The sequence below is a fragment of the Podarcis cretensis genome (assembly GCF_951804945.1).
Source record: "Podarcis cretensis genome assembly, chromosome: 10".
Taxonomy (NCBI): Eukaryota; Metazoa; Chordata; class Lepidosauria; order Squamata; family Lacertidae; genus Podarcis; species Podarcis cretensis.
In genome coordinates this window covers 41,984,938-42,010,977 of record NC_137179.1, presented here as the reverse complement: position 1 = coordinate 42,010,977, position 26,040 = coordinate 41,984,938, and the positions used below count along the sequence as shown (strand labels likewise).

The 26,040-nt window shown below is 39.9% G+C and overlaps 1 protein-coding gene across 1 annotated transcript in view; it reads left to right on the top strand.

Moving 5' to 3' along the window:
• OTOGL (otogelin like) overlaps positions 1 to 26,040 on the top strand; it is an 82,161-nt gene that overhangs the window by 44,738 nt on the left and 11,383 nt on the right. The window contains exons 26-49 of the mRNA XM_079992039.1: positions 1,216 to 1,362; positions 2,433 to 2,552; positions 4,340 to 4,456; positions 7,044 to 7,200; positions 8,078 to 8,104; positions 8,344 to 8,511; positions 9,291 to 9,569; positions 11,256 to 11,373; positions 11,838 to 11,917; positions 13,338 to 15,907; positions 16,165 to 16,342; positions 16,706 to 16,848; positions 17,160 to 17,183; positions 17,284 to 17,376; positions 17,770 to 17,959; positions 18,660 to 18,874; positions 19,457 to 19,598; positions 19,704 to 19,889; positions 20,616 to 20,828; positions 22,286 to 22,390; positions 22,599 to 22,706; positions 23,868 to 23,969; positions 24,153 to 24,257; positions 24,357 to 24,397. Coding sequence (XP_079848165.1) covers positions 1,216 to 1,362; positions 2,433 to 2,552; positions 4,340 to 4,456; positions 7,044 to 7,200; positions 8,078 to 8,104; positions 8,344 to 8,511; positions 9,291 to 9,569; positions 11,256 to 11,373; positions 11,838 to 11,917; positions 13,338 to 15,907; positions 16,165 to 16,342; positions 16,706 to 16,848; positions 17,160 to 17,183; positions 17,284 to 17,376; positions 17,770 to 17,959; positions 18,660 to 18,874; positions 19,457 to 19,598; positions 19,704 to 19,889; positions 20,616 to 20,828; positions 22,286 to 22,390; positions 22,599 to 22,706; positions 23,868 to 23,969; positions 24,153 to 24,257; positions 24,357 to 24,397 — 5,628 coding nt within the window. The remainder of the gene's footprint in view (positions 1 to 1,215; positions 1,363 to 2,432; positions 2,553 to 4,339; positions 4,457 to 7,043; positions 7,201 to 8,077; positions 8,105 to 8,343; positions 8,512 to 9,290; positions 9,570 to 11,255; positions 11,374 to 11,837; positions 11,918 to 13,337; positions 15,908 to 16,164; positions 16,343 to 16,705; positions 16,849 to 17,159; positions 17,184 to 17,283; positions 17,377 to 17,769; positions 17,960 to 18,659; positions 18,875 to 19,456; positions 19,599 to 19,703; positions 19,890 to 20,615; positions 20,829 to 22,285; positions 22,391 to 22,598; positions 22,707 to 23,867; positions 23,970 to 24,152; positions 24,258 to 24,356; positions 24,398 to 26,040) is intronic.

Sequence of the window (26,040 nt, the reverse complement as noted above, 5' to 3'; positions counted from 1 at the left end):
TACAGTGGTGCCCCGCAAGACGAATGCCTCGCAAGACGAAAAACCCGCTAGACGAAAGGGTTTTCCGTTTTTCGAGGCGCTTCGCAAGACGAATTTCTCTATGGGCTTGCTTTGCAAGACGAAAATGTCTTGTGAGTCTTGCGATTTTTTTTGCTCCCCCCCTTTTTCTAAGCCGCTAAGCTGCTAATAGCCACTTAGCCACTTTGCCGCTAATAGCCACTAAGTCGCTAATAGCGCTAAGCTGCTAAGCCACTAATAGGGTTGCTTCGCAAGACGAAAAAACCGCAAGACGAAGAGACTCGCGGAACGGATTCTTTTCGTCTTGCGAGGCACCACTGTAGTCATGCCCAAAGAGATGTCAACAGATGACCAAAGGAATATATCTGTGGTAGGAAAATGTCCAGCAAATGTGGCTTCTCCTTCTCCGGGGATGTGAGAGAGCCAAACCTACTATAATTATTCTTGAAAAGCCTCTGTTTAAAGCAACCTATTTAGGCTAAAAAACTGACAGTCTAATGGCCCAGTTTTCACATCAACTTTTCATATGGCAAAGTAATTTACTCATCACCTCCACGTGCTGAACATTTCACTTGATTGTGCCCCTATGCACTGGAACTTCATTCGTTCACCACATCTAGCACAACTTAGTTTACAGTGGATCTCCCTTATGTTGGCCACAATCCAGATGGCTGCTTCAGGTAGAGCCAAAGGCTTGTGCACATATTCTGAATTTAAGAGGCTACCTGTGTGCGGTATCATAGAAAGCTTTTGAAACTTTTTAGTTCCTTGTTGTGTAGTAGAGAACTGGAATGTGGCAATTGCTTTTAAAACAACACAAACTGAAACTGATCAACTAATTATCTAGATCATGGTTGTGGTTAGTACAAAGTTTTATTATGTTAGGTTGCATTGAAAGTAACCGTGCACCTCATGAAAATTATATGGTAAAGTACCTTTGCAAGGGGTTGGCCTAATGAAGAATCAAAGATATTCCTGGAAATAGTTTGGAGATTTCTGTTTGGAGATAGAAGCTATCAAAACTATTTCCAGGAATTTCCAGAAAATATGCCTCAATTTGGCTTCAAGTAACAATGTCTCCTGGGTCCTGAATAATGATATTCAGACATTTTAATGAATTCATTTTAGTACTCTGGCTTGGGTATCTGTGGAAAGCTGATCTTATTGGCCTTTTTACAAATATAAATTTCTTCACAGAGGATGCGGAGGAGACATGAAGTCACAACCAAGTATCAGCTTTGGAAGGCTGGATATTATACAGCAGTGCACTTTCCAGATCAGGAGATCACAATACTATGGGATAGGAAGACAACAATGCACATCAAAGTGGGGGTTCAATGGAAGGTGAATGGATATGAGATTGCGTGGCTTATATTTTGCAGCATCAGAGTTTTTATAGGAAACAATTTGTGAATTCAACAAATAGATTCTTGATTGATATAAATTGCACAGTAAGTCAGATATAGGGCATCCTTTTCAGACCACGGGTGTATTCCCACTGGGGCAAACTTTCAGGTACCAAATGCCAATAGTGAGCAGCAGCAGCAAGTATAACATTTATCTTTGCAAAACAGGCTAGGAGCACACTTACATACCGCTCTCTATCCCCTCACCAGGCAAACAAGAGGCACTGTCTGAGTTCAGGGACACATTCCATCCAGACAAAAGTGGGGTGAAGCATGACTGGTGAGGGGTGTGGTCTGGGGAGAGGGAGGTGGCTAATGTGAGGGTGTGGTCTGTGGAGAATCTCATGGGTCACATAGAGAGGCTGAGAGGGACTTGTTTGGCCACAAAGCCTGAGCTTCCCTACCCTGTGGTAGGTCTATTTCAAGTTGCAAACTATATCTCCTCACAATATAGTGATTGGTACTGACTTTTGTCAACATTTTCAGAGTGTTCTACATTAACAAGGGTTCCATAAGAAGGGGATACTCGTCCAGTGCTCTGATTTCTATAGACTTAAATGTGGTTCTATTTGTCAGGAAAGGTTGTGGAAGGATATGTGCTTTGCTGTCTCATTTCAAATTGGGGGAAAGGGTAGCTCCAGGTGTGTGTGTGTGTGTGTGTGTGTGTGAACTAAAGCATCTCCTCCATTCTGACTGGGGCTGCTCAAAATCTCCCCCCATCCACTGCCAAAGATGAGCATACCATCCTGCGGTGAGGTGAAAAGCTGAGTCAGTAACTGGATGAAAGCTTGTCTTATTTACCTCGGCAAAAGCAACTTCAAATATTTTCTATCGAGCGTAGCCTTTTTATTGAAGTGTGTTTCTATGAAGACATATATTATGTCCTGAGATGGTGTTCAGTCAAGCTGTGTGTGTGTGTGTGTGTGTGTGTGTGTATTCATCTTGATACTGTATTTTGATTGATTTGACTATTTTGATTGAAAATAATCAATAAATATATCATCCTAGGGTAAACTGGCTGGTTTATGTGGCAATTTTGATAAATTCACTTCAAATGACCTGACTACATCCAGCAACATGGAAGTAAGAAATGCTCAAGTCTTTGGAGAGAGCTGGGAAATAGGACAGGTAAGCATGATATATCCATTCATTTTGAAAATAAACAGGCAACTGATGGTGAGGGTGTAAGAAATGTAGGAGCAGCATTACCATTAAACCAGCAACTAGTAGGCCATCAATTTGACAGGTTCTGGGTGTGGTAGTTCCCTGTCCTGTCGCCAACCATTTCTCATACTTCTGCACATTTACCTTATTTCCACTGTTTCACATGGTTGCCATGTGTAGCTAGCAAATACAAAAGGAGATGCAATGCATCTTGGCCCCATGGAAGCTGATGGGGCTGCAGCTTCCATCGAGGAAGGAATTTGTATATTCCAGCCACATCAGGAGGCCCCCAGGCTAACCACCCCTACTCTAGTACCTAGAAAGGCTTTTGTTTCATCAGCACAAGACAAAGAGGATGACACAGTGAAACCCGTTAAGAGTTTCTGCTGGTGTATATGATACACAAAAGTGCTTACATTTACTGTGCTATAGGCCAAACAGCTTGTATGACAATGTTTAAAATTTATTTCCTGCTTTGTTTCCCCCGCCCCCACCAGACTGTAGTCACGTAGCTCAATGTAACATCTCCTATTTTGCTGAAGCACAGTTGCTTGAGAGCATGCGGGCATTTCTTCCCCATGACTTCCTGCCTTTGCTGTTGCAATTGAAAGGTGCAGTGACCTTGCCCCCCCCGCCCCGCTCCTGTGCTGCCACATCAGATTACAAATGCTCTGACTAATTTTCCATCCTCTGCTTTCTCTCACCATCTTTACGGCTCCATCTGAGGGCTGCTTCATATAAGATTATTCCCTACATGAATGCCACTAATAGATTTTTAAAAAAACCCTGTGTATAATGCATGTACTTCGGCAACATCTAACAAATATGCACACGTCTGTTTTAATACATGACTAGAAGCAGCAATCTCCAGGGAAGGAGTTGCCTTCTGTATACCCAGGGAAATAAAACACAGACATCTGCAGTACATCACAGTGTTTATATGGTATATACATAATAGGTGGTAGTTTTATTCAGAGTAGACCCATTGAAATTGATCAACATGTCTAAGGTAGTTCTGTTAATTTCATTGGGCCTACTCTGAGTGAATGGCACCCAATATTTGTGTACAAAATTGTTTTGTTTGTGGCTCTTTGTATATGTTACAGATAACATCTCTCCCACTCTGATCCCTGCCTTTCCTTAAAAAGCTTAGGAGAGTTGTTGTTTTCCACTAAAGTTGATGGCCTTTTATGTTTTGTGTCTCTCTACTGTCCCTGAATTAATTTATTTCTACTGTTGCTTCTTCATTTAAACTTTTTAAATTAATTACAATTGTTGTTGTTAAAACCATCCATATTAACCCCAAAAAATCATATTCCAAAATGTTAAACTGGCAGTTGCAATTAAATACTTTTGTCACCTGCAGAATTTAAAGTTATTCATTTAAAGTTAGTGACTCTTTGTCCTTATTGCCAGAGCACTAAAGTTTAAACTAAATGGTACATTGGATAAACAATGCTCTGTTTATGATTTACAGATGGCTGCTGTGGAAACAGTGATGATGTGCGATAAAGAAAACATGTTGTTTGCCAAAAAGATGGGTGGTGGTGGTGGGGAACATGAGGTTTTTTTAAAAAACAAAACAATAAAGAAGGATCCATTCTAGCTTAATATTTTCAGCTGTAAGTAAAGTGTGAGGTTTAGGAGAAAAGATAACAAAAACATGGAATGCTTTTTAGAGACTGGGGGCAGGTGGGCATTTCTAAATGTGTAATGTACCCAAAGTTATTAACAAGTGCTTGTGATTTCAGTGTGCTAGCCCAAATGAGACCATAAAACCATGTGAAGTACATCAGAGCAAGTTCCCTTATGCCAAAAAGGAATGTTCAATTTTGTACAGTGATGTTTTTGCCCCCTGTCGCAATGTGGTAAGTATATATTTCCTAAGCTATCTAGAAAACACATCTGTGCTCTGGATCTCTGCTTGCCAAATGTAAGAGTTGCTGTGGCACTAACACCTGGCTCATAACAGGTTTAGTTAGCCCTGCTGTTAGGCACCTGCTTCAGGCACCAGATGGCAAGGTGCGGAGGGTGATGATCAGTGTCAAGCAGAGCTGTGTGTACCATGCATCCTGCAGTTGCTGCCCTCAGGTGAAGTAGAAGACACTGCCAGAGGTTGAAGTAAGATTCTGCTTCCAATCTGATTTGCTTCTGTATAGGGAGACCGTCCCAGGCAGCAAAGTTTGTTGGCTCAGTCCTGGTCCACAAGATGAGCAGCTGCTCATCTGAAGAGCAACAGAGCCAGCACACCACATAATGTCCCCAGGCTCTATTCTAGGAATTTACTTAGCAGATGCTACAGGCAAACAAGCCATAGGCTGTTCCTCCATATCCTTCCAGTTTGGATTTAGTAGTCCCCACCTGAAGACTTTGAAATTTGTGGCCTTCTCCTTTCAAGAGCAGCATATCAAAAGCAGGATAGCTCCAAAACATTTTATTGAAAAGATGTACGGTTCCAAGATATTTGTTGTTTGGGTTTGAAATGTTCCTGTCCTTTTCCTTTCTGGCCAGCAAGCTGCCATCTCACACTCCTTGTATTATCACTACTGAATTATACATACAATATATTATTAGCAGGCTGCTATTAGCCCTTGTAAGGGACGTGGGTGGCGCTGTGGGTTAAACCACAGAGCCTAGGACTTGCCGATCAGAAGGACGGTGGTTCGAATCCCCGCGACGGGGTGAGCTCCCGTTGCTCGGTCCCTGCTCCTGCCAACCTAGCAGTTTGAAAGCACGTCAAAGTGCAAGTAGATAAATAGGTACCGCTCTGGCGGGAAGGTAAATGACGTTTCCGTGCGCTGCTCTGGTTTGCCAGAAGCGGCTTAGTCATGCTGGCCACATGACCCAGAAGCTGTATGCTGGCTCCCTCGGCCAATAAAGTGAGATGAGCACCACAACCCCAGAGTCAGTCACAACTGGACCTAATGGTCAGGGGGCCCTTTACCTTTATTGGTTCTTGTAATCTGTTGGTAGGTTCTGATTTCTGTGTCTAGGATTGAATGAAGAAACTGACACAGGGAGATACCAAACTGCACCATGGAACATGGAACAAGGAGGCCTGTATTATCCAGGAAGCATACCTGGGGAAGTTACCAGAAGCCCATCACTAACCACCAGTTCCATTTTCCCATTGTTTACTTCCCAAGTTCACATCAGGATTGCCACTGTTTTCCTGGGGCATTATTGTAGGCGGCCTTTAAAGGGGGGCGGAATATATAAATGTACAAAATAAATAAATAGTGTTCTGGACTAACTGAAAAGAGGACCCAGGTAATTGGGAAAGCACAACTCAAAGGTGATGGTGATATCATGCTAAGATGACAATAAGCAGATGGGATGAGCTGCTGGCTGGATTTGACAGGCATGTCAGTTTCAGCTACATGGCCAATCATTACAGTAGATGGCAGTATTTGCTTTATAACTGAAGAGCATGGTCGTTCTTTGCTTTTTATAACATTTCTCTTTACAGACAATCTAGCCCCCAAAAGTTACTTTAATTCAGTGTGAGTTTATGCCATTATTATTGCTGTTCTTAATTGTACTACTGCTGCTGCTGCTGCTGCTACAACAGTGTTTGAACCACTTTTGGTAGTCAGATTTATTTTATCCACTTCTGGTTTCCATTTAATCTCAAAGCAAATGGCAAACTTCCGCATGCATGCTTTGTTTCTCAAAAATGCATAATCAGCTAAGCTACTTTTCTCATAGTTTTTTGGACTTCTAATTTTCATGTTTTCTACCCATTTTTGAGGACAAATGTTAGGTTGGCAGGTCTATAATTTCCCAGGTCCTTAAAACAAAAACAAAAACTGGAGTTAGCTTTCCTGACTACCCATCTTCTGTTAAGGAGGCCAGTTTTAATAATAAGGTGCACGTTTTCATTAAACAAGCAGGAATTTTGTATTTGAGTTTTTAAAAGAACTCCTGCCTTCCAACCCTGGATAAATGATTATTCTGAATTTGTCAGTTTAACTCTAAAGCTGTACTCTTTGTCGCTTCTTTGCGAAACAGATCTCCTCCTTGAAAATAATAGTTCACCTGTAGCTATTTGTTTAACATATTGTGCTGTGAAGGCTGAAACAAAGGGTCAATCAAGCTTTCTTTTTCTTTTTTTTGGCAATTTTCTTGTTCTTATCCAGGGCTCCTTCTGTCTGGCTGGTTTCCTGCCCCTGGTGTCCTTAAATCAATGTTTGCTGCTTGTTTCTACACTTTCATCAATATGCCGATTAAATGACTTCTTTACTTGTTTTATCCTTAGATTTGTGAAAGTTGACTCCTTTTAGAATGACCACCACTCTGTGGTGTACAATTTACCTGAGCCTCTTTCCATAATTGTTTTCAGTAACCTCTCAAGATACTTGAAGTATTTTGACTTTCCACAAAAATTTCATTTCAGCAGATCCCCTCATTTCCCTCCTCTGCTACTCCGAATCTGACTTTCTCCGCATTTTTCAGATTGATGTGACATCATTTGTCAAAAACTGCCATACAGATACTTGCAATTGTAATCTTGGCGGAGACTGTGAATGTCTGTGCACAAGTATTGCAGCTTATGCTCACAAATGCTGCCAGCAGGGTGCAGTAATTCACTGGCGATCTCCATCTCTCTGTCGTACGTATGTTTTGCTATTCATTATGCCGTCAAGCATAATCTCTGGAAAGCAGATTATTCCAGACTTTCTTTAACTGATTTCTAGCACATCAATGTTTCCCATGCAAATGCTGGTGACTAGTGTATTGATACCAGATATGGTTGCACAGAAGTAATTCAAGGGTAAACAATAGCTGTGCTACCCTGTGCTGTTCTCCACCAAACAAGCTTAAGGTTCATTAGTAGGAGAATGTAGAGTAGTTAAGCTTCCAAGACTCCAAACACGTCTAAGTAAGATTCACCATGTGGCAGTTTGCCATTCTTAAAAAGAAGTAGTAATTCTGGTCTGAATTTTTACAGATGGATCTTATGTTAAAAGTTGTACCTTTTTACAACTATAAGCAATATTCAGTGTTGGCCATACTTGGAGTAGACCATTGATTTCATTGATAATACCAGATGAAATCCTACCTGAGTGACTATTTGTATATATCATCTGCCTGTGTATCTACATCATGTTACTTTTGTATTTTACTCTTCTTAAGCTAGCAATTTATTAGCACTGTTGGCTGCTGCTGCAAAAAATAATAATGATCAGTGAATGTACAAACACATTTTAAAGGTTTTTGTTGTTGTTCTGCAGTGCAGAAAAAACATATCTCAGAAACTGCAGTTAAGGTTAGGTCTTCAAAAGAGTGCCACTAATTTCTTTACTAATAATAGAATCCAAGGAAAATGCAGGTTATAAGTAAAAGAACAGAAGAGTGGGTTTTGTGAATCAGAATTTAGTGCTTGGCTATGTGACCTTGTCTTGTTATTACTGACAATCACAAATTCTCTAATTATTCTCTGAGTTGTTATGCATGTCATTAAATGGTGTGCCTGTTCCTTCTTTCAGCTTATGACTGTGATTATTACAACCAAGGTACGTAGCATTTCTGTGAGCTTTAAAAATAAATAATAGTAATAAACTGGATATACAGATTCTCCCAAAACACTGCTGTAGTAGTGATGGTAGTTCCAAATATTTATAGACCAGTTTTCACCATACATGGTCACAAGAAGGTTTACACAACCATCAATAAAAAGAAATCCATCAGTGTTTCAAGTTGCTTATTTCTCTTGCTATCATTTAACATCTGACTGTCATTTTTCTCCCTCCAGGACTTGGAGAAGGACCATATATTTTGGCCAGCTATGGTCAGAATGACACTGTTATAGGAGTCAATGTCACCAGCAAAAATATATTTCCTTTGCCAAGAAGCAGTGTCAGTGGGAATGTGTATTTTAATTTTATGTTAACTCCAGGACTTTTCAAAGATAAAATACTATGTGAGTCCTATCTTCAGTACTTCATGTAATTAAATCTCAAGTTTTCAGAGTTGAAAAAATGTTAATCTTTATGTATCAGAGAATACTTTTTCATTATCTTTTCCAAAATCTGAGTATATCTATTTGTGATAGACCTGAAGACAAGAGTTGTAAGAGAAACAAAGGCTTTAGTCTTTTTTATCATTAATATTTTTGTTTTATTTATTTTTACTTTATCAGTGTACAAGTCCTTTCTCCCTTGATTTAGGAGAAATGCTTTTTTTAAAAAAAGTAGTCTAAAATAAATGCCTACAATTATCATTTGACTTTCATCCTTAAATTTCTAGACTGGGTTGCCCTGAAACATTCAGATGCAGCCCTACATTTCAGAAAAAAATACTTCTTATAGGTTCCTTGCTGTAGTTCTGTAGGATAAACACCCAGGGTGAACAATGGACTCTTATTTATATTAATCAGATTCAAAGTATCAGGCTACAAACCTATGCACACTTTCCTGGGAATAGGCCCAGTGAATACCATGGAGTTCAATGAGCCTATCTTTTAAGTAGACATGTATAAGATTGCACTTGATGTCCAGCCATAGTTAATGTAGGCCAAGAACAGGAATAATCAGAATGAAAAGAAGCCCATTTAAAATACTGTTAGCAGAATTTTAATGTAACCTTGCCAGGACTAGTTTGCCGCTGAACAGATTTTTAACGGAAGTATCACCATATGAAGCATTTGATTTTGGTGGTGAAATCTTATTAATATATTGCTGTGGATTTAATTTGTGGCAGCTCCATCTCTAGTTTCACTTGAGTCTGCTGAAAGGCCAAACTACTTTCTATATGTCCATGACGATGAAAGCATTTCCTTAGAACAGTGGGAGGCAAGTTCCTTGTTTCGTAGAAGAGCAACATTTTTCCATCATCAAGGCCTTTGGATCCCAGGCTACAGTGCATTCGAACTACACAGCAAGAAAGGTTTCTTTATCATACTCAGAGCATCTTCTGTGAAGGTATCAAAGTTTGATGATTCTGAAGAATTCAAACGTTCAAGCAGTTTCAACATAGAGGGTGAGTTGTACATGTTCCCGGGAGCAATGTGTGTGTGTCAGGCGTCAGGGAATCCGATCCCCCCCATGGTAGGGTGCCAGGAATAGATAGACAAGGAAGGCTCTTACCAATGTATTTAATGTAATATTCACAGAGAGAGGCTTAGGAATGCTGCCTTTTGGAGTAATGACGTTGCTCCGAGTAATCTCCACCCTTCTTCTCTCCTCAATCGTCAACAGACCACCCGCCTTATGATGACTGCTTAGGGCCATTTGTCTCTGAGCTCTTTGTTCTCCTTCTTTCAATGCTTGCCAGGTTCTTGGAAAATGGGGATCTGGAATGTTTTCTAGTGATAATGTGTCAGCCAGCTGCTCCGGCTCTGCTTCCCTCTCCTCTTCTCCCATTATTTCCCAACTTTGCCCCTCATCTACCTCTGAGCTGTGACCTCATCAAACCACTGTTGTAAATCTATACTGTCTTCCTCTTCTCTGGAAGGTTCACACTGGGAAGGCGGTCTCCATCATTCCTCCTCTGTCCAGTCCCTGACAGTGTGGAATGCTGTGGATATATCATTTTCAAGATTTATAATGGCAGCAGTTACATTGTAACTTCAGGATGGACAAATCAGTCAATCTGCGGCCAGCCTCAGTTTTTATGTGTTCGTTTGCAAGCTCATTCCATTGTGCTTCCATATCTGTGATTTTAGCTTGTTAAGAAAGCACGACAACCACTTTATTTTTTAAACACCTTTTGGTAGATTTTGTTGAGCTGAGAATTGTATGGAGCTGAGAATTGCAATTGTATTGCAAAATTCAGACGTGTGAAAACTGAACCCTAACTCTACACAGGGGTCCACAAATCAGTTCACCCTGAAAGAAACCCTAAAGTATTCTCATTTTGCTGTTACCACTTTAAGAATTAGGATGAACCTGTTCCATGCAAAGAGATCTCCAGACAGCCTTCATTTATACACAACGGGTGTCAAGATTTCAGATTTCCCCCCAGGCATTTGCTGGCCTTTGTGTCTGCATTGATTTTATGCTGCCTCTTTTGTGCTATGATCTCTGCTTTCATGCTGTTGTTTTATGTTCTACTTTTAATTAGTGTTGTCATGATTTTCACATATATTATCTTAAGGGTTATTAAGGGGAAAGACAATTTATAGATTAGATAGCTATTCTACTGCACCTATTGTATGGAAGTACTCAGTAGTGATCCTAATTTTTCTTCTTATTTGTACCCCACCTTTCAAGTCACAAATCCTTACAAGGTGACTTACAAGTAACAAAAATATATAACTAGCATGACTATATTAAAAATTTAACAATTCATTGGGATTCGTCTCACAGGGCAATTTGTTGTTGAATGCCCAGCCTATGCCTCCCTCTCTCTGTCTTACTCCCTTAACCCAACTTTTCTGTCACACATGTTTCTTCAGTGTTCAAATGGTGAAGGAGAAGAAAAGACCATCTCAAATGATATGCAATAGATAACAGTCATCTGTTTCTGTTGTATCACTCAGTGTAGACGCAATCTGTCTCCAGAAGAAGAAGAAAACCAACATGTACAAGGAGGGTGGCGGCACTGGGAACATGTACTCCCTTGTCCTCCATCAAGTGAACTTCCCCTTCAGTTTCCTTGTGGGTGTTCAGATATAGTTAATGTTTACACCCATGTACCCAATCTGATGCTTTTGTTGTTTCTCAGAACTCCATACAGCAGTACCTTATAGGAGGATGTGTGAATGGAGATACGAACCTTGTACAAGTCCTTGTGTTAAAACATGCAGTGACCCTGAAGGAGTAGCATGTAAATTTCTTCCACCGTGAGTATAATTAATATTACATGTAATAATTAACATACTAATCTTGGGATATTATATTCCACCATGTTGCCACATTTGCCTGTTCGACCAATTACAGCTCATTAAGTTCTGTATTCAGAAAAATATATCTTTCTGAGTAGCATCCTTGGGAATGAAGTAACATTTGAAGAGGACCTGAGTTCTGCTTACATTAGAAACTTGCTTACATTTTCCACCAGTGTGTTTTTTGAAGTTCCTGGCAATTTTCAGAAAACATCTTCCGTTGTCATGAGCAAAAGATGCCTTGTTCAGAGCTGAAGTATAGAATTCAAGTATTGAAACAAAGACTAATTTTCAACCATTTCCATTTTGCGTCATGTATTTTGAATTCTATGGAGCACCTGTGCAAACTTCAAGCTTCTTGCCTTTTTGAAATGACTACAACAGAATTACTGTGTTGTTGTTGTTTTCCTTGAACCTTTTAGGGTTGAAGGATGCTTACCATACTGTCCCAAAGATATGATTCTTGATGAAGTCACACTTAAATGTGTTTATCCAGAAGACTGTAAGTGTCTCCTATATATTTTGAGTAGATTGTTAGAATACTGTAGTATGTAATGTTTATCACCAATATAATCCAACATACAAGTCTTTGCATCAATAACTTTAAAGGTGTTATATTATACTACAGTAAATTTAAAGGTACCATATTTTTCACCCTATAGGACGCACCGTCCCATAAGGTGCACCAATTTTTTTTGGGGGGGGGAAGGAAAAAAATTATTTCCCCCCCAGCCCCCAGAACAGGCAACTCTCCGCAAGCTGCGGGAGCCCAGCACAGGGCTCCCGCGCCTTGCTGGGAGCTGCGCGAAGTCTGGGCGCGCTGAGCTCAGCGCACCCAGCCTTTGGCATGCAGGCAACTCTCCGCAAGCCGCAGGAGCCCAGCACAGGGCTCCTGCGCCTTGCCGGGAGCTGCGCGAAGTCTGGAGAGTGAGAGGGGTCGGTGTGCACCGACCCCTCTCACTCTCCAGGCTTCAGCGAAAGCCTGCATTCGCCCCATAGGACGCACACACATTTCCCCTTCATTTTTGGAGGGGGAAAAGTGTGTCCTATAGGGCAAAAAATACGGTATAAGTCGCTTAGTGCAGCCTATGAAAAATACATTTTTACTGATATATATCTGAAAGTTTAAAATAAGGAAATATACCAATAGCAAACTCAGTTATCTGAGTGTTGCTTCTTATGTAGCCAAAATGGCTTGTACATGAACAGGAGGGAGGGATCACTAGGGGAAACTAGGCGAAATTTTGCATAAGTCCCACAAACATCTTTGTGGTGATGGGGGAACCCTATGGAGGCAAAAATCTTCAAACAGCTCGATGCAGACTAAACGTGCTGAGTAGACATGGACTGCTGACTATCTTTTGGAAGGTGGGGGATGGAATTGGCATGGATGTTTGGCTGGAATAATGAACATGAGCAGGGCACCATCCTGGTTACATTTTATTGCAGGCCCCACTTGTTTTTATTAATATATTTCTGGAGAAGCAATCCTATGCAGCAATCCTATGCCTCAGGAGCAGGACCCACTGAACACAGACTGGGTTTTCTTGGCAAACATATATAAGATTGGACTATTAATTGTAGAAGTGAAAGATCACCTCTTATATGTGAATAAGTAAAAGAAAAGCTGATTGTGTGTGTGTGTATTGGCTGCATATTTTATAAAAAATAATTATGAAATGCTTTGTTCTCGAACAAAACTGTGGGATGCAACTCTTTAAATAGACCTCATTGCTTCTTGTACAATAATTTTATTAAGCAAAGCAGCAAAATCTACTATTGCTACTCGTTCAGGCCTAGGAAGAGTCTGACTTTCTATCTTCCACCTTATTAAGAAGCTGGAGAGCCTGAATCTAGATTGCTTCCCACTTCCCCTCCCTTTCATTACTATGGAATAATACTGAAGCATGCTCTTTTTACAGGCATACCTGTGAAAGCCACAGAAGCTTCAACGACAGCAAAGCCACTGAGAACAAGGCCCACCGTATTAAGCCCCTATACAGTGGACACGGCACAAACATTTCCTCATATGCCCCCTGTGCTTGTCACTGAAGCGGTTGAGACAACAAATATTAATCTAACTACCCAAATGGCAACTGAGAGAGTGGGGACATTTGGAGGACAAACTACGGAGAAAATAGTTACGGATCTTCATTCAGCAACACTTTTACCAGTTCCAGAGCACTCTTCTGAAGGTAGCTACAGCACTACAACACCATCTGTGCTACCTATATCCCCAACAGCTCTCCCAACCACTAAGGAAGCCACAGCAGTTACAGCAAAGGTGACACCCTACACCACAAATCCTATCTTTTTTATATCATCTCTCACTGCAACAACAGCTGAACCATCACTGTCTGCCTTTCCTTTAATATCCACATCACCTATACCACTGAGATCTGCTGCATTACCTGCTGGACAAGAATTTGCCTCTGCTAAAACACCTACAAGCATCTTAATGAGTGGAGGTCCTTCCACAATCAAGTCTGAGGTTTTGGTAGCAGGAACACCACAGCCATCTTTATCAACTGAAAGAACATCTCGTTCAAGTCTGTTTTCAGGTTCACCATTAACAGAAACGCTTACTGTGACTTCAAGAACCAGGTCTACTATGTCCGAGCCAACTATTCATTTGACTCATTTGCCTGTGCTTACAACAACTCAAATTCCCTTATCGGCATCTAGATTAACTGCCTTTTCTTCAAGTCCTCCTCATAGCATACCAGTTTCAGGCTCAATGACAACTCGACCTGACTCAGAAGTGCTGCTGCCTACATCTCCATCATCACCAGAAGCACTTATAACACCTTCTGAACACACTGTTCCCTTAACCACAAAGCATTTTTCTACTACAACACCATCCTCAGCTGCTTCACCAAGCCCTACAACAATGCGGTCTTCATTGAGTCCCCAAGTGACACAGGCAATGTCTACGCTGGTGTCTCCTCCAGTTACGTCTCAAATGTCCAAAGCAACTGGGGAAGTTACAATTATCTCAAAGAGCTTTCATATAGGACCTTCCACTGCTTCGCTTCCAGACGTTCCTCAAACCTCCCAATCACTTGAAACAAAAACAGTTTCGACAGAAAGCAAGCATGCATTGCACATTGGTTCATCTCCAGTGCCAACGGTTTCTGTAAGTTCATTAGAGTTTGCTGGCACCAGAGCTTTGCCAAGTAGAACCCCTTTGTTACCTACGAGTATTTTATATAATACAACACAAATGACTCCGAAAACAAGTATGCATTCAGTTGGCCCACACACAGGATTAAAAACTGATTCTACTGTTAAAAGTGTGGGTAGTTTCACCACTTCTGCAGTGCTTCCGGGGCATCTATCTGCTTTCACAAGTTCGTCCACATTACTTACAGTGTTACCTAAAACTTCTTCTGTCTCAGCCTCTTATTCTGAAAGCTCATTGGTGATTCCCACACTTGGCATAACTTCTGCTGTGATGCCAGCTAGCACTCCTATACAAATGCCAGTTGGGGAACATCCTACCTCAACAAGCCCGGGTTCTTACCCTGCAGCTTCTCCTTCAGCTTTGTCAACTTTAAGTCCAACTATTTCCACAATAAATGCTTCATCTTTGCCTCATCTGGAGGCCTCTGATATGCCCATGCTGTTTTTAGGAACTAGGAGTTCCTCTTCAGTGGATGGTAGAACGTTATCTTCATTACCCAGTGCAATCAGTACTCAGTCTTCAGAGCCAGCATTTACCATGGGTGCTCTTTGGAATATGACATCAACCCCAACAAATGTCACTGAAAAGTATACCCTTAGCCCACCAGTAAGTTTACTACCTTCCTCTGCAGGCACGATAGTTCCTATCAAAACTGCGCTAGTCACTGAACTCTATCCTATCGGTTTTGAGCACCACACTGCTACTACGTCATTCCCAATTCCTACTACCTCCCAAACATTTAGGCATACTCCAAACTTTACTTTGTTTACACCCAAACCTTCCACAGAAGCCTTCAGAAGTATACCCATTAAAATGGATGAAGGGACTACCTCAGGTTGGATAGAGCTGGGAGCGACACATGCTACAGAACTTCGAAATGTGACCGCTTATGCCTCAGAAAGTAACCAGACCTCAGAAATACAAACAAAAGTCACTAAGTACACAAGCGCTGAGGAATCTTCTCTGCTTCCCACTCAGATGACTCTGGCTATCAGTGAAAGCAGAAGGGCTTCAGTGAAACCAGTCTCTCTCTCAGACGATCTGATAGATGTAACATTATCCGATTGGTCTAGAGCTCCACCACCAAAATCAATTAGGCCTTACTATAGTGTGGCTGAACCCGAGGAAATGAGAACAACCAGCTTGCAGAATGTCACAATAGCAGATTCAACTCACTTAACTGCAGAGCAATTGGGGGGCCAAACTTCAAAGGCTGAAATGGAGATGGTGACTACAGATGGTGCAGAATATGCTTCCTTTGGCACAATGATACATACATTAATATCTGCGACATCTGCAGAATGCACGGTGAGGACATTTTTACCTACTTATTTAATTTACTTAACATTCTAAAATTTTATTAGACCATTTATTATTTTGATTTGCACATTATTTCTTTTTGTTCTTCAAAGCTGCTTCAAAGACAATATATTTATCACCATAATATGCAGACATACACTAGAGTTTATCTTTCCTTTTTTGTATGGTGAATGGGCATCTTGGTTCATGGAATAAAATCAAGGCTGGTGTTAATGTCTCCCAATTCTCCCCCCATTATGAAACAGCCAAGGTATCTTGATCCAGTAGACAGATGTAGTCAGTACGTGTGCATTAATATGGGATGGATGCTGTACAACCTCTCAAAGAACTGCCATAAGACTGTGGAGAAGCCTGACTGTGGTTTTCGTGGGATGCCAGTCCAAGTAAACAGTGACAGCTGCTGTCCAGAATGGGAATGTCCTTGTAAGTTCTAAATCCCTGACATACAGTGAATAAAAAGTAACACACTTCTTAGGATATACTCTACAGCTGCATAGGAATGTGCCTATTGACTCAATAATATATGAAGCAGTCCTAGGAAATGATGTAATGATGTCAGGAAATCCTATCCAAGCTTCCTTGAACGTAACCCCCACATTTTAACTTCAGAGTAATAGGATTGTACTGCTGAATAGTTGCCATTTTAAAAATATTTTTCTATTCAGTGAACTTTCTGTGCATTTCAATATGTGAAGTAACCTTCTCTAGCAAAATAGGTCCTTTGTCATTATAATTTTTTTAAAAAATCTCTGAATTGCTGGTTATTAGATGTCACTTTTTTCCTAGGTCAATGTTCTGTCCTGTCTGAACTGAGCATTATTACATTTGATGGAAATAACGTGGCATTGTATAAAGTAGCGTCCTATATTTTAGTCAAGCTACCCACAGAAATTATTGTTGCTCATATTGAAAGGTGCCCTACAAATCAGGTAGGAACCTTGTGTACTACTATGCAATATTAAAAGGGTTACTTCCCCCCCCACCAACAAAAAAATTGTTTACAGTGCTTTTAAAAGGAAATTTGCAAATCAATATTATCTCTAGTAACAAATAAATGAGATCATTGTTTCTATTATGTATTATAATCTGATAATGTGCAATCCTTGTGTCAGGGATTCTGGATGGATTCTTAATTGACCAGTTAGCAGAACTGTAGTATTAGAAATATGGATCGTATGTAACGCTGTAATTATACTGCTTTATGTAACTGATCTAACCCATGTTTATACCTATTTTTCAGAGTGCCAATTCAATAAGAAGACTAGTGAGTATTTTTCTAAATACGATTTTAATATATCTGTAAGCGAACCCTACAATTAGTGCTGATGGTGCTATATCGTTCTCTGTGTTTGTTTTCTTTCAAGGTTCCACCTGGAAGTTCTTCGGGTCTTTGTTTTAAGAAACTTAATGTAACAACACCTTCACATATAGTACTTATCAATCGTTTAGAAAGAAAGGTGAGTTAAGAGGAATATTAAGTGAAGACTAATACTATTAGAAATCTATTGTGGATATGTAAAAGAAATAGGAAAACCTTTTCCAGAATTGCAAACATGCATTTAGATATTTGGGATTATGACAAGCAAGTCATATCTGCCCCATTGGTTGGCCTTCAGAGGGTCAAATTAGATATCATGTGGGAGATTTGAGACCAGATCTCCTTGACAAATAATTTATTTTCCTAGCCTGGCCTGAAGGGGGCAAACTAAATGGTAAGCAAGTGATTAAAAATGTGCTTTGATTGGCCATGTCTATTTATTTACAAAGAAGCAGCAATGAGGCTGGGGTGGATTGAGGTGTTTCACCAAGATACAGTTATCCTGCATTTTTCCCCATTTCTTTATTTTTAGGTGATTGTGGATTCTATGATTCAGCCTCTGCCTTTCTCAAAACATGGTTTATGTATTCAAGATACTGGTGCTATGTATGTAGTCAACACGCCAGCTGGCATCAACATTAAGTGGGCTCATGTCACAGGCATTATAGATATCCAGTATGGCTTTCATTCTAACACATCTACCAAGACTGAAGGACTTTGTGGTGAGAATATGGATTCTAATCAATATCTTCATTTTGATCCGCGGCTGTTTTATTTATTCAAAACAAAACAAAACAAAACTGAGTATGCTTGCTATCCAGTGTCCTGCCAACCAAAACCAAAAGTCTTATTCATGATCTGATGTCTGCCTGTCTGTCTCTCTCTCTCATGCATCCCACCACCCCAGATACTGGTATTGCTGGTAAAGCTTTAGTCTTGTTCAGGGGGTTGGACTCGATGGCCCTTGTGGTCTCTTCCAACTCTATGATTCTATGATTCTATGATTCTATGTGTTAACGTAGAAGAAGAGTAGAGGTGGTGACCATTTTAGGCAGGTCCAAATGATGCACAATCACCAACATATGGCTCCTTTTGCACCCGGAAGAGGGAAGAACAGGGGTGATATGAGGGTAGAGCGGGGCCCATTGGGGCTGGGAACAGAACCCCTGCACAACATAGTCGTCGCCTGTAGTTAGTAAAGGACTTACTTGTATCTTTCTGCCGGAAGATGACTGGATCATAACAGGGCCTATTTACATTAATGGTGAAGGAAATTTATACTAGATTGTATCACTCCACACATCAAGATTAGCTTTTCTGCCTGCTCTCAGCTTTCCCTATTGCTCTTTCCCTATTGCAGAATAAATCAAACCTTTTAATTTACTGTCTAACATAGTAAATGTTCTATGCTCATTTGTTAAGGTATCTGCAATGGCGATCCAGGGGATGACCTGAAAATGCGAAATAGAACCATAATTACAAATGTGGATGAAATTGAGGCTTTTATTAAGAGTTGGGAAATCGAGAAATCCGTTGATCTAACAACAAGGAGACCTGTAAGAAACTGTACAGAAGATAACTGTACATACTGCATGGAACTCTTACATAGATGGGCTTTTGCCCCGTGCCACAAAAAAGTAAGTATATACAAAGGAGTGAGCACTGTCTCTAGACAATCATATCTAGCAATTCAGGGCACGCTAAGATAAAGGATATAAATTAAATTTGAATATATATGAAATGGTTTTAATGGTTTCATCACCTGAGGGCACTGTTCTAGAAATTGTGAGGCGAGGAAGAGGATTAACTTTCTTTGTAAGATAATTGCTTGCCAGTGCTTACTAAGAGAAGTGCTCATCTAATGTATTGTGAGTGGACTCAGTTCCAAGATGGAGATTGCAGGCTGAATAAGTGCCTCACAGTTGCTGCAGGTATCAGGTTGCACATCCAGGAGTCTGAGAACTCAAATATTTGCCACACATCTCTGATATTCTGGTGCATATCCATGAAGGTATTGAACAACTGTGACTCTGAGGGTTTTTTTTTCTTATGCACCCATGAGGTTGTCTTTACTATTTAAAATGACATCTCTCTCTCTCTCTCTCTCTCTCTCTCTCTCTCTCTCTCTCATTTTTTGTTCCTAGTGAATATAAAAGAAATTTACTCATCAATTAATGAGTGTTAATTGATCATTCACTATATAATGTATTTTAATGTAGGTTTCACCCCAAGACTTTTGTGAAAAAATGTGGATCAACAATACATATTTTTGGAATTATGAATGCGATGCTCTTTCTGCATATGTAGCGCTGTGCAACAAACATAATATCTGCATTAAGTGGAGAACACCAGATTACTGTTGTAAGTATAGTACTTCTGCTTCTCTCTCCCTGCTACCTCAGCTGCTTCAATTAGGCGAAGAAAATGTCAGCAGTTTTGATTTCCCTCTGTGTGTCTGACATGTAGCTCTCCGTTGTCCTGATGGGAAAGAATACCAGCCTTGTGTGCAACCGTGTGCTGCTAAAACATGCCTAAATAAATGGTTCTATGAAGAATCACCCTGTTCCTACTTAAGAGAAGACTGTGTTTGTAAAAATGGAACCATTCTTCACAGAACAGACTCTGATCTCTGCATTCCAGAAGAAAAATGTGGTGAGTAAACCTATAGCTATATAAGCACATTTACCCACACTAGGCCCAAGCATGCTTGGTTTCTGGTGGGGCAGAGACATGGTTTTTATCTTTGTCATTTATTTATTCAAAGAGCTTGAAATTAATAGACAGCCCAGAGTACCTCCAGCTTTTTCTATTCCCAAATGAATGCAGCTTGAAAAACTGTGCTCCATCTACAGGCTGCAAAATCACTGCCACTGTTTATCCTATGCATGTTGATTCAGAAGTGAATTTCTGAGTAACAGTCCATAGGAATGCAGTCGGTGTTTGTTTTAAAATTTTCATGGCCTGTTTTGTAAGCTTGAAGAGTCATTTATCTGTCAGCTGCTGGAAATAGTATGGTGGGTTAGATGGAACTCAAATTGACCCAGTAAGGCAAGTCTTCATTTTCACAATGGTTCATAAAATCACTCAGCTCCTTTAACTGGACCATGATGAAGTAAATGGGTAATTTGTGCAGAAACATGAACTCTGATGTGCCTAAGTTGCCAGTCAGGAAAGCAGATAATTCTATTTTGGTCATAGATATTGAGTAACTAAAAACTCTTTTAAGTTGACAGTTTTTCAAATGATAGTCTACAAATATGTTCCAGGAAGAAATGTAAGCCCCTTAATTAGAAGTTGCATTTGTACTAATTTTCTGATAGGATATGGTTCGTATTTTCTGTCTTTCTGAAGGATGTTATGCTCTCTTTTCATTTATAGCATGTACTGACAATGCAGGACATCCCCGTTCAGCTGGAGAGGTTTGGAATGGCTCCAACAAAGGGTGCTGCATGTATATGTGTGTGGAGAATGGGAGCATTATTGCCATAGAGCCTGAATGCAATAAAGGGGCACCTCCGATATGCCGACGAGAGGGTGAAATGATTATTAATGTGATCGAGGAAGGGGCTTGCTGTCCAAAGAAAGTCTGTGGTAGGTAATGTTTATGAGGTGCTGTATTATTATGTTGAAAGGAATTGATCTGCGTGCTAATAAAATTTGTCAAATTGCTTACAGTTAGAGAAAATCAATAATTCCTCATGGATAAAGCCAGTGCTGAAGTTTTGAAGAGAAAAACAAATGAACATATATTATGGTTCTGATCCCTGCTATAAGCTATAAAAAGGCTCCCCTCTGAGTTGTGATGGAAATGTCCCATCACCATTCAGCTGAGGAACTGGTGTGGTGGGTGTCTAGAATTAAACACCTTTCTGGTTACACCCTGTGATAGGAATGTGGGAGATGGGACTGTGGTTTACTCACTTCTCCACAATTAAGGAACATAATTAGGCCATCCAAAAGGCTTGCTCGGATGTGTACAGAAGTGCAAAAAATGTATAGCACTCTTCTTAGCATCTTTGTGATTCTCCTCTTCAAACTCTGACTTCTCTGTTTCCATTTCATTATGAATGATCATATAGCTGCAGTATCATGGCTGCATGCAGAGGGGTGGCAGGAGGCACTAGCTGAGGAACCCCCAGGGGAAGAGGTCTCAGAGCCAGAGGACTGGTGACAGGACGACGACAAGCAGTCAGAGGGAGAAGACTAGGAGGGGGAGGTGTTGAAAGCTGAAGAGGCAACAGGGTTTAGTGAGCAGGGAGAAGCCGGGGCAGAGAGCAGTGCAGAATCCGATGCTGAAGTGAAGGCTGGAAAAAATGGTAGGCAAGAGGTAGAGATGAGATAGTAAGCTGTAGAATCCCGGGGGTCTCCTCCTGCTGTGACCAGCTCCCCTTCTTCCTGGTCTCCCAGAACACACAGAGAAATGAAAAGAGCAGAGCAGAGCAGAGATTGGTTGTGTGCAGACACAGCTTAGGAAACACACTGAAGAGGAGGCGCCTTAGAGAACAGTGGGACCTTCAGTCCTTGCAGCTGCCTCTTTGGGGCGAGACTTGCTGGGATCACTAGGCCTGCACTGTTTTAGTTTCTTTGAAGAAAGAGTTAACTTCACTAACACCGTGTTTTTTAATTACTGACCTACAATCATCTCTGGCTGCTGACACTTAAGTCTTCCTTAACAAATGAAGAAAAACAGATTTGGACATTGACAGGCTGAAAATGTTGACATACTTTGTTCACCTTTGATTTTGTGCAAATAAGACATTATTATTTTTTTCTATCCTGCTTTTGAGAAAAAAGCTCTTCTGTATTTAAAACGATTGACCCATATCCTAATAAATAATAAACCAAGGTATTATAATATTAAGCATGACTAATTGTAGGATCATTTTTTTATTTGGAACATACTTCCTTGCTTCAGTATTTGCATCTTCTGGTAAATAGTAGATTTAATAAACAGCCTTGGAGTTATGAACAGATGTCATCTTCATGAGACATGTTAACGTTTGATAGCACTATACTGAATGGGCCAGTCTTTTTATTTTTGTATTCAGAATGCAACATGACTCTATGTGATCCTCTTACTCCAACTTGCAGAAGTGTTGAGAAATTGGTAGCGGTATACGATCCTTTGTCATGCTGTCCTCAGTACCGATGTGGTAAGTGATAATTAATGTTCATTTATTTTAATTTTATTGTATGTATATCCTGCTTTTCTTTCATCTTGGAACACAAGTTGGCATACATGTGATCAGACTGAAAAATTACATCAAGAGATTGGTCATCTATGTATGTGTAGCTCTTCTGAGGATTTTAAAATAACAAGTTTTTACTAGAGAAACTGTTTTGTGTTGTTTTTTAATTCAGAATGTGATCCATCAGCATGCCCCAATGCTTCCCGTCCAGAATGCAGAGAAGACCAATTTCTTGTTGAGGCAAAACAGGAGGATCCTTGCTGTTTTTCTTATTTGTGTGGTAAGGAAGCTTTCCCATGCTGGTAAGTCCATGAGTAAGCAGGGGATTCCAGATTATCTACAACTGAAAACGTAAGAGCCCTGCTAGATCAGGCCAATGGTTTATCTAATCCAGCACTGTCTTCCCACCATTTTGTGTCATCAGAAGATGCAGGATATTATGAGTGGAGGAAGATGTCACCCTATCAACTTCTCCACAGTGTTACAATGCATAATTTGTGCCTCTCTATCATGTCCTCCCTTATTCACCTTTTTCTTAAGCTAAAGAGCCCCAAACACTGCAACTGTTACTCACTAAAATAGTTTTGGCAGCTCCTTTATTATTTTAGGTGTAGAGTTTGGTTTTTCAGTTTAGTTACATAAGTTGCCTGTTTTTAAAAGTAAGGTGTAAGTGCAGTCAATTTTAATGGCTGGTTTTCTCAATGTACAAAAACTGCAGTATTAGAGAGTGATTGGGTCCTAAGTTTAATTTATGGAAACCTATTTAAATGTGCGTAAACCATTCACAGTAATATATATATGAAGTAGCTATTGTCCCCAAATTTTAAAAAAGCGTAGTATGAATTAGCTCTAAAAAGAAGCTAATCTGGAGCAACTTTGTACAACTGCATAACTGCATAGAATTATTTGGACTTGATTCTCAGAGTAATTTTATTTATATATGAAATAATTGAATTTGCTCTAATCTAGCACTTCAGATAGTGGGAGATGAGAACCTAGCTGAAGGCATCTAGGCTTCAGCTGAGACTTTTCAAGGCTATGCCATTTTTGAGATAGTTAGGTATTCCAAAGCGTCTCAGCTGAAAAAGAAACTTCAGGAAAAAGAGGAACACAAATCTAAATAAAATAAATTTATAAAAGTTGTTTTATACATTTGTATGTCAGTGTAGATTTGAGGTACCTGCAAAATTCATCTGATTTCTCTCAGCTGTACATTGACTGCATCTAGGAATTAAGTACAGATTTGGTGAAATCTACCAGAATGAAGAGTGACCCAATGCTATGGTTCACCTCAAGTTAACATTAGATCTCTACAATACTACAGCTGTATAAATTTTAACCTACTATTAGGTATTCTTCATTGTTTTCCAGCAGTTTTTAATAGCAATAAAGCAGCTTCATATATGTTTTAACCGGATGTTTGATTTATTTTCTCCTGCAGTTTGTGAATCCTGCATTGAACCTATTCCATTGTGCAATGAAGGGGAAATTCTCACTGTAGATCTTAGCTCCACACATTATTGTTGCCCTCGCTACCACTGTGGTAAGGTCTGCTTTGTTAATATATCTTGGGTTAATATGACTGCTTCTATTACCATTCAGTTACTATTGCAGTTACCAGGCAGTGGTATCAGTGTGGGACCTGGCAACTCTTTATTTGTTGATGTTTTATTAATGCTAATCTTTTTTCTTTTTCTTTTTAATTATGTCACTTCTCTTCCTGCAGTCTGTGATGAGAATCACTGTCACTTACCTCTTCTGAACTGTTCTGCTGAAATGAAACTGGTGAAGAAGAGAATAGCTGGACAGTGCTGTCCAGACTGGAATTGTGGTATCTGCGTTTTATTTTTATCAATAATTATTTGAATAAGCAACGCAAGGCCACTTTTCCCACTGACTGATCCTTCTCTCTCTGTCCTTCTCTCCTCAGAATGTGACTGTGAAAGTGCTACTATCCCATCTTGTAAAGTGGTAAGACATGTTTGTCTTGGAGGCAGTTTAGTAACATATATAACGTTTCAGCTTTTTAGAGGAGAACTGCAATATCTCAAGGATGATATCAACTCTTTAGCTTCCTCCATAAAGCTAAACATGGTCACACATATTTCAAGCACTGCTATTTCTCATTAATCTGACTAATATTTTTTTAAAAAAACAACAACACTTAAGCCATGAAGTGTTAATTATTTGTTCCGAGTCATTGGCTTTATAAATAAGCAAAGGTCATAGAATCATAGAATCAGAGAGTTGGAAGAGACCACAAGGGCCATCGAGTCCAACCCCCCTGCCAAGCAGGTCGATGGATATTAATGTATTATTATGAATGCATAGTTGGTATTTGGGGGAGGGGTATGTTTGTTTTACTGTTTTTATTCTGGTGTTAGTCACCTTGAGTCTCTTTGGAGAAATAGATGGGATAGGAAAAATTAAAATAAATAAAATTAAAAATTTGAAGATTCTTACTTTGAGGCCTTTTTTAAATCTGTTCTACTATCACATTCTTTTCTAACACATGTTCTATATCTGTTCTGCCATCATCAGTCATAGGTATGCAGAAACTATATAAGATACGTGAAGGATAAGATTGTGTCTAAGTCTGTGTATGACTTAGTTGGATATCGCCCTATGATTTTAAATATTATCCTGGTTCAGTTTGCTAACACACATTGAAATGTATGAGCCTCTTTATTATCTACAAGAATGTAGACTTGTTCTGAAATGTATATACACTTTAAATTATGTCGACTTTTGTAATATGTGAGCTTTCAAACAAACCACTTTCCTTCCATTTTTCTAGCTTTGCTTAAACAAATATTTCCCGTGACCTGGAAAATGTCTAATTGAAAATCCCTATCTATCACAGTGTGATAAAACATTGATTTGTCTGTTATACCCTTCCTAAATAATATAAAGGGTGTGGTGCATAGTTCAATGTAGTAGGTGCTTTATTGTGTGCCTAATATTGCCATTAATTCTAAAACCATGATGGTATGAGGAAAGCAAAGAAGTGACCTGATTAAAAATATACAGCAGTACCTCAGGTTACCAGTTTAATTCCTTCTGGAAGTCTGTTCTTAACCCAAAACGTTCTTAACACGAGGCACCCATTCCCTACATAGGACTCCTGCAGCCCCAGAAACAGATTGTGTTCATATCCTGGGGCAAAGTTCACAAACCGGAACACCTACTTCCAGGTTTGTGGAGTTCGTAACCCGAAGCGTTCATAAGCAGGACTGTTTGTAACCCGAGGTACCACTGTATATTCTGTCGTGTTTTTTAAAGAGGGTCTATGGGGCTGTGACGAGAGAGCAGGGAGGGCATTGCTGAGCATTTGCCAAGGCCTGCTCCACCTCAGGGAAACCCGCAACATTCTAAAAAAGTCACTTTTCACCTGCCTTCTCTGAGTATATAAGCAGTGAGAGGAAAGAGCAGCAGCCTGCAAGTACTTTGCCCTCTTCTGCTTGGTTTTTTCCCTGAGGAATAAAGAAATCCTCTTGCTTTTGTTAACATATGCATGTATCTGTGCCAGTTTGTTTATCAGAAGTTAGTTTTCTCTGTCTCATAGATGAAAAAGCATGTGCATATATTTGGACACATATGACACTGCAACATCA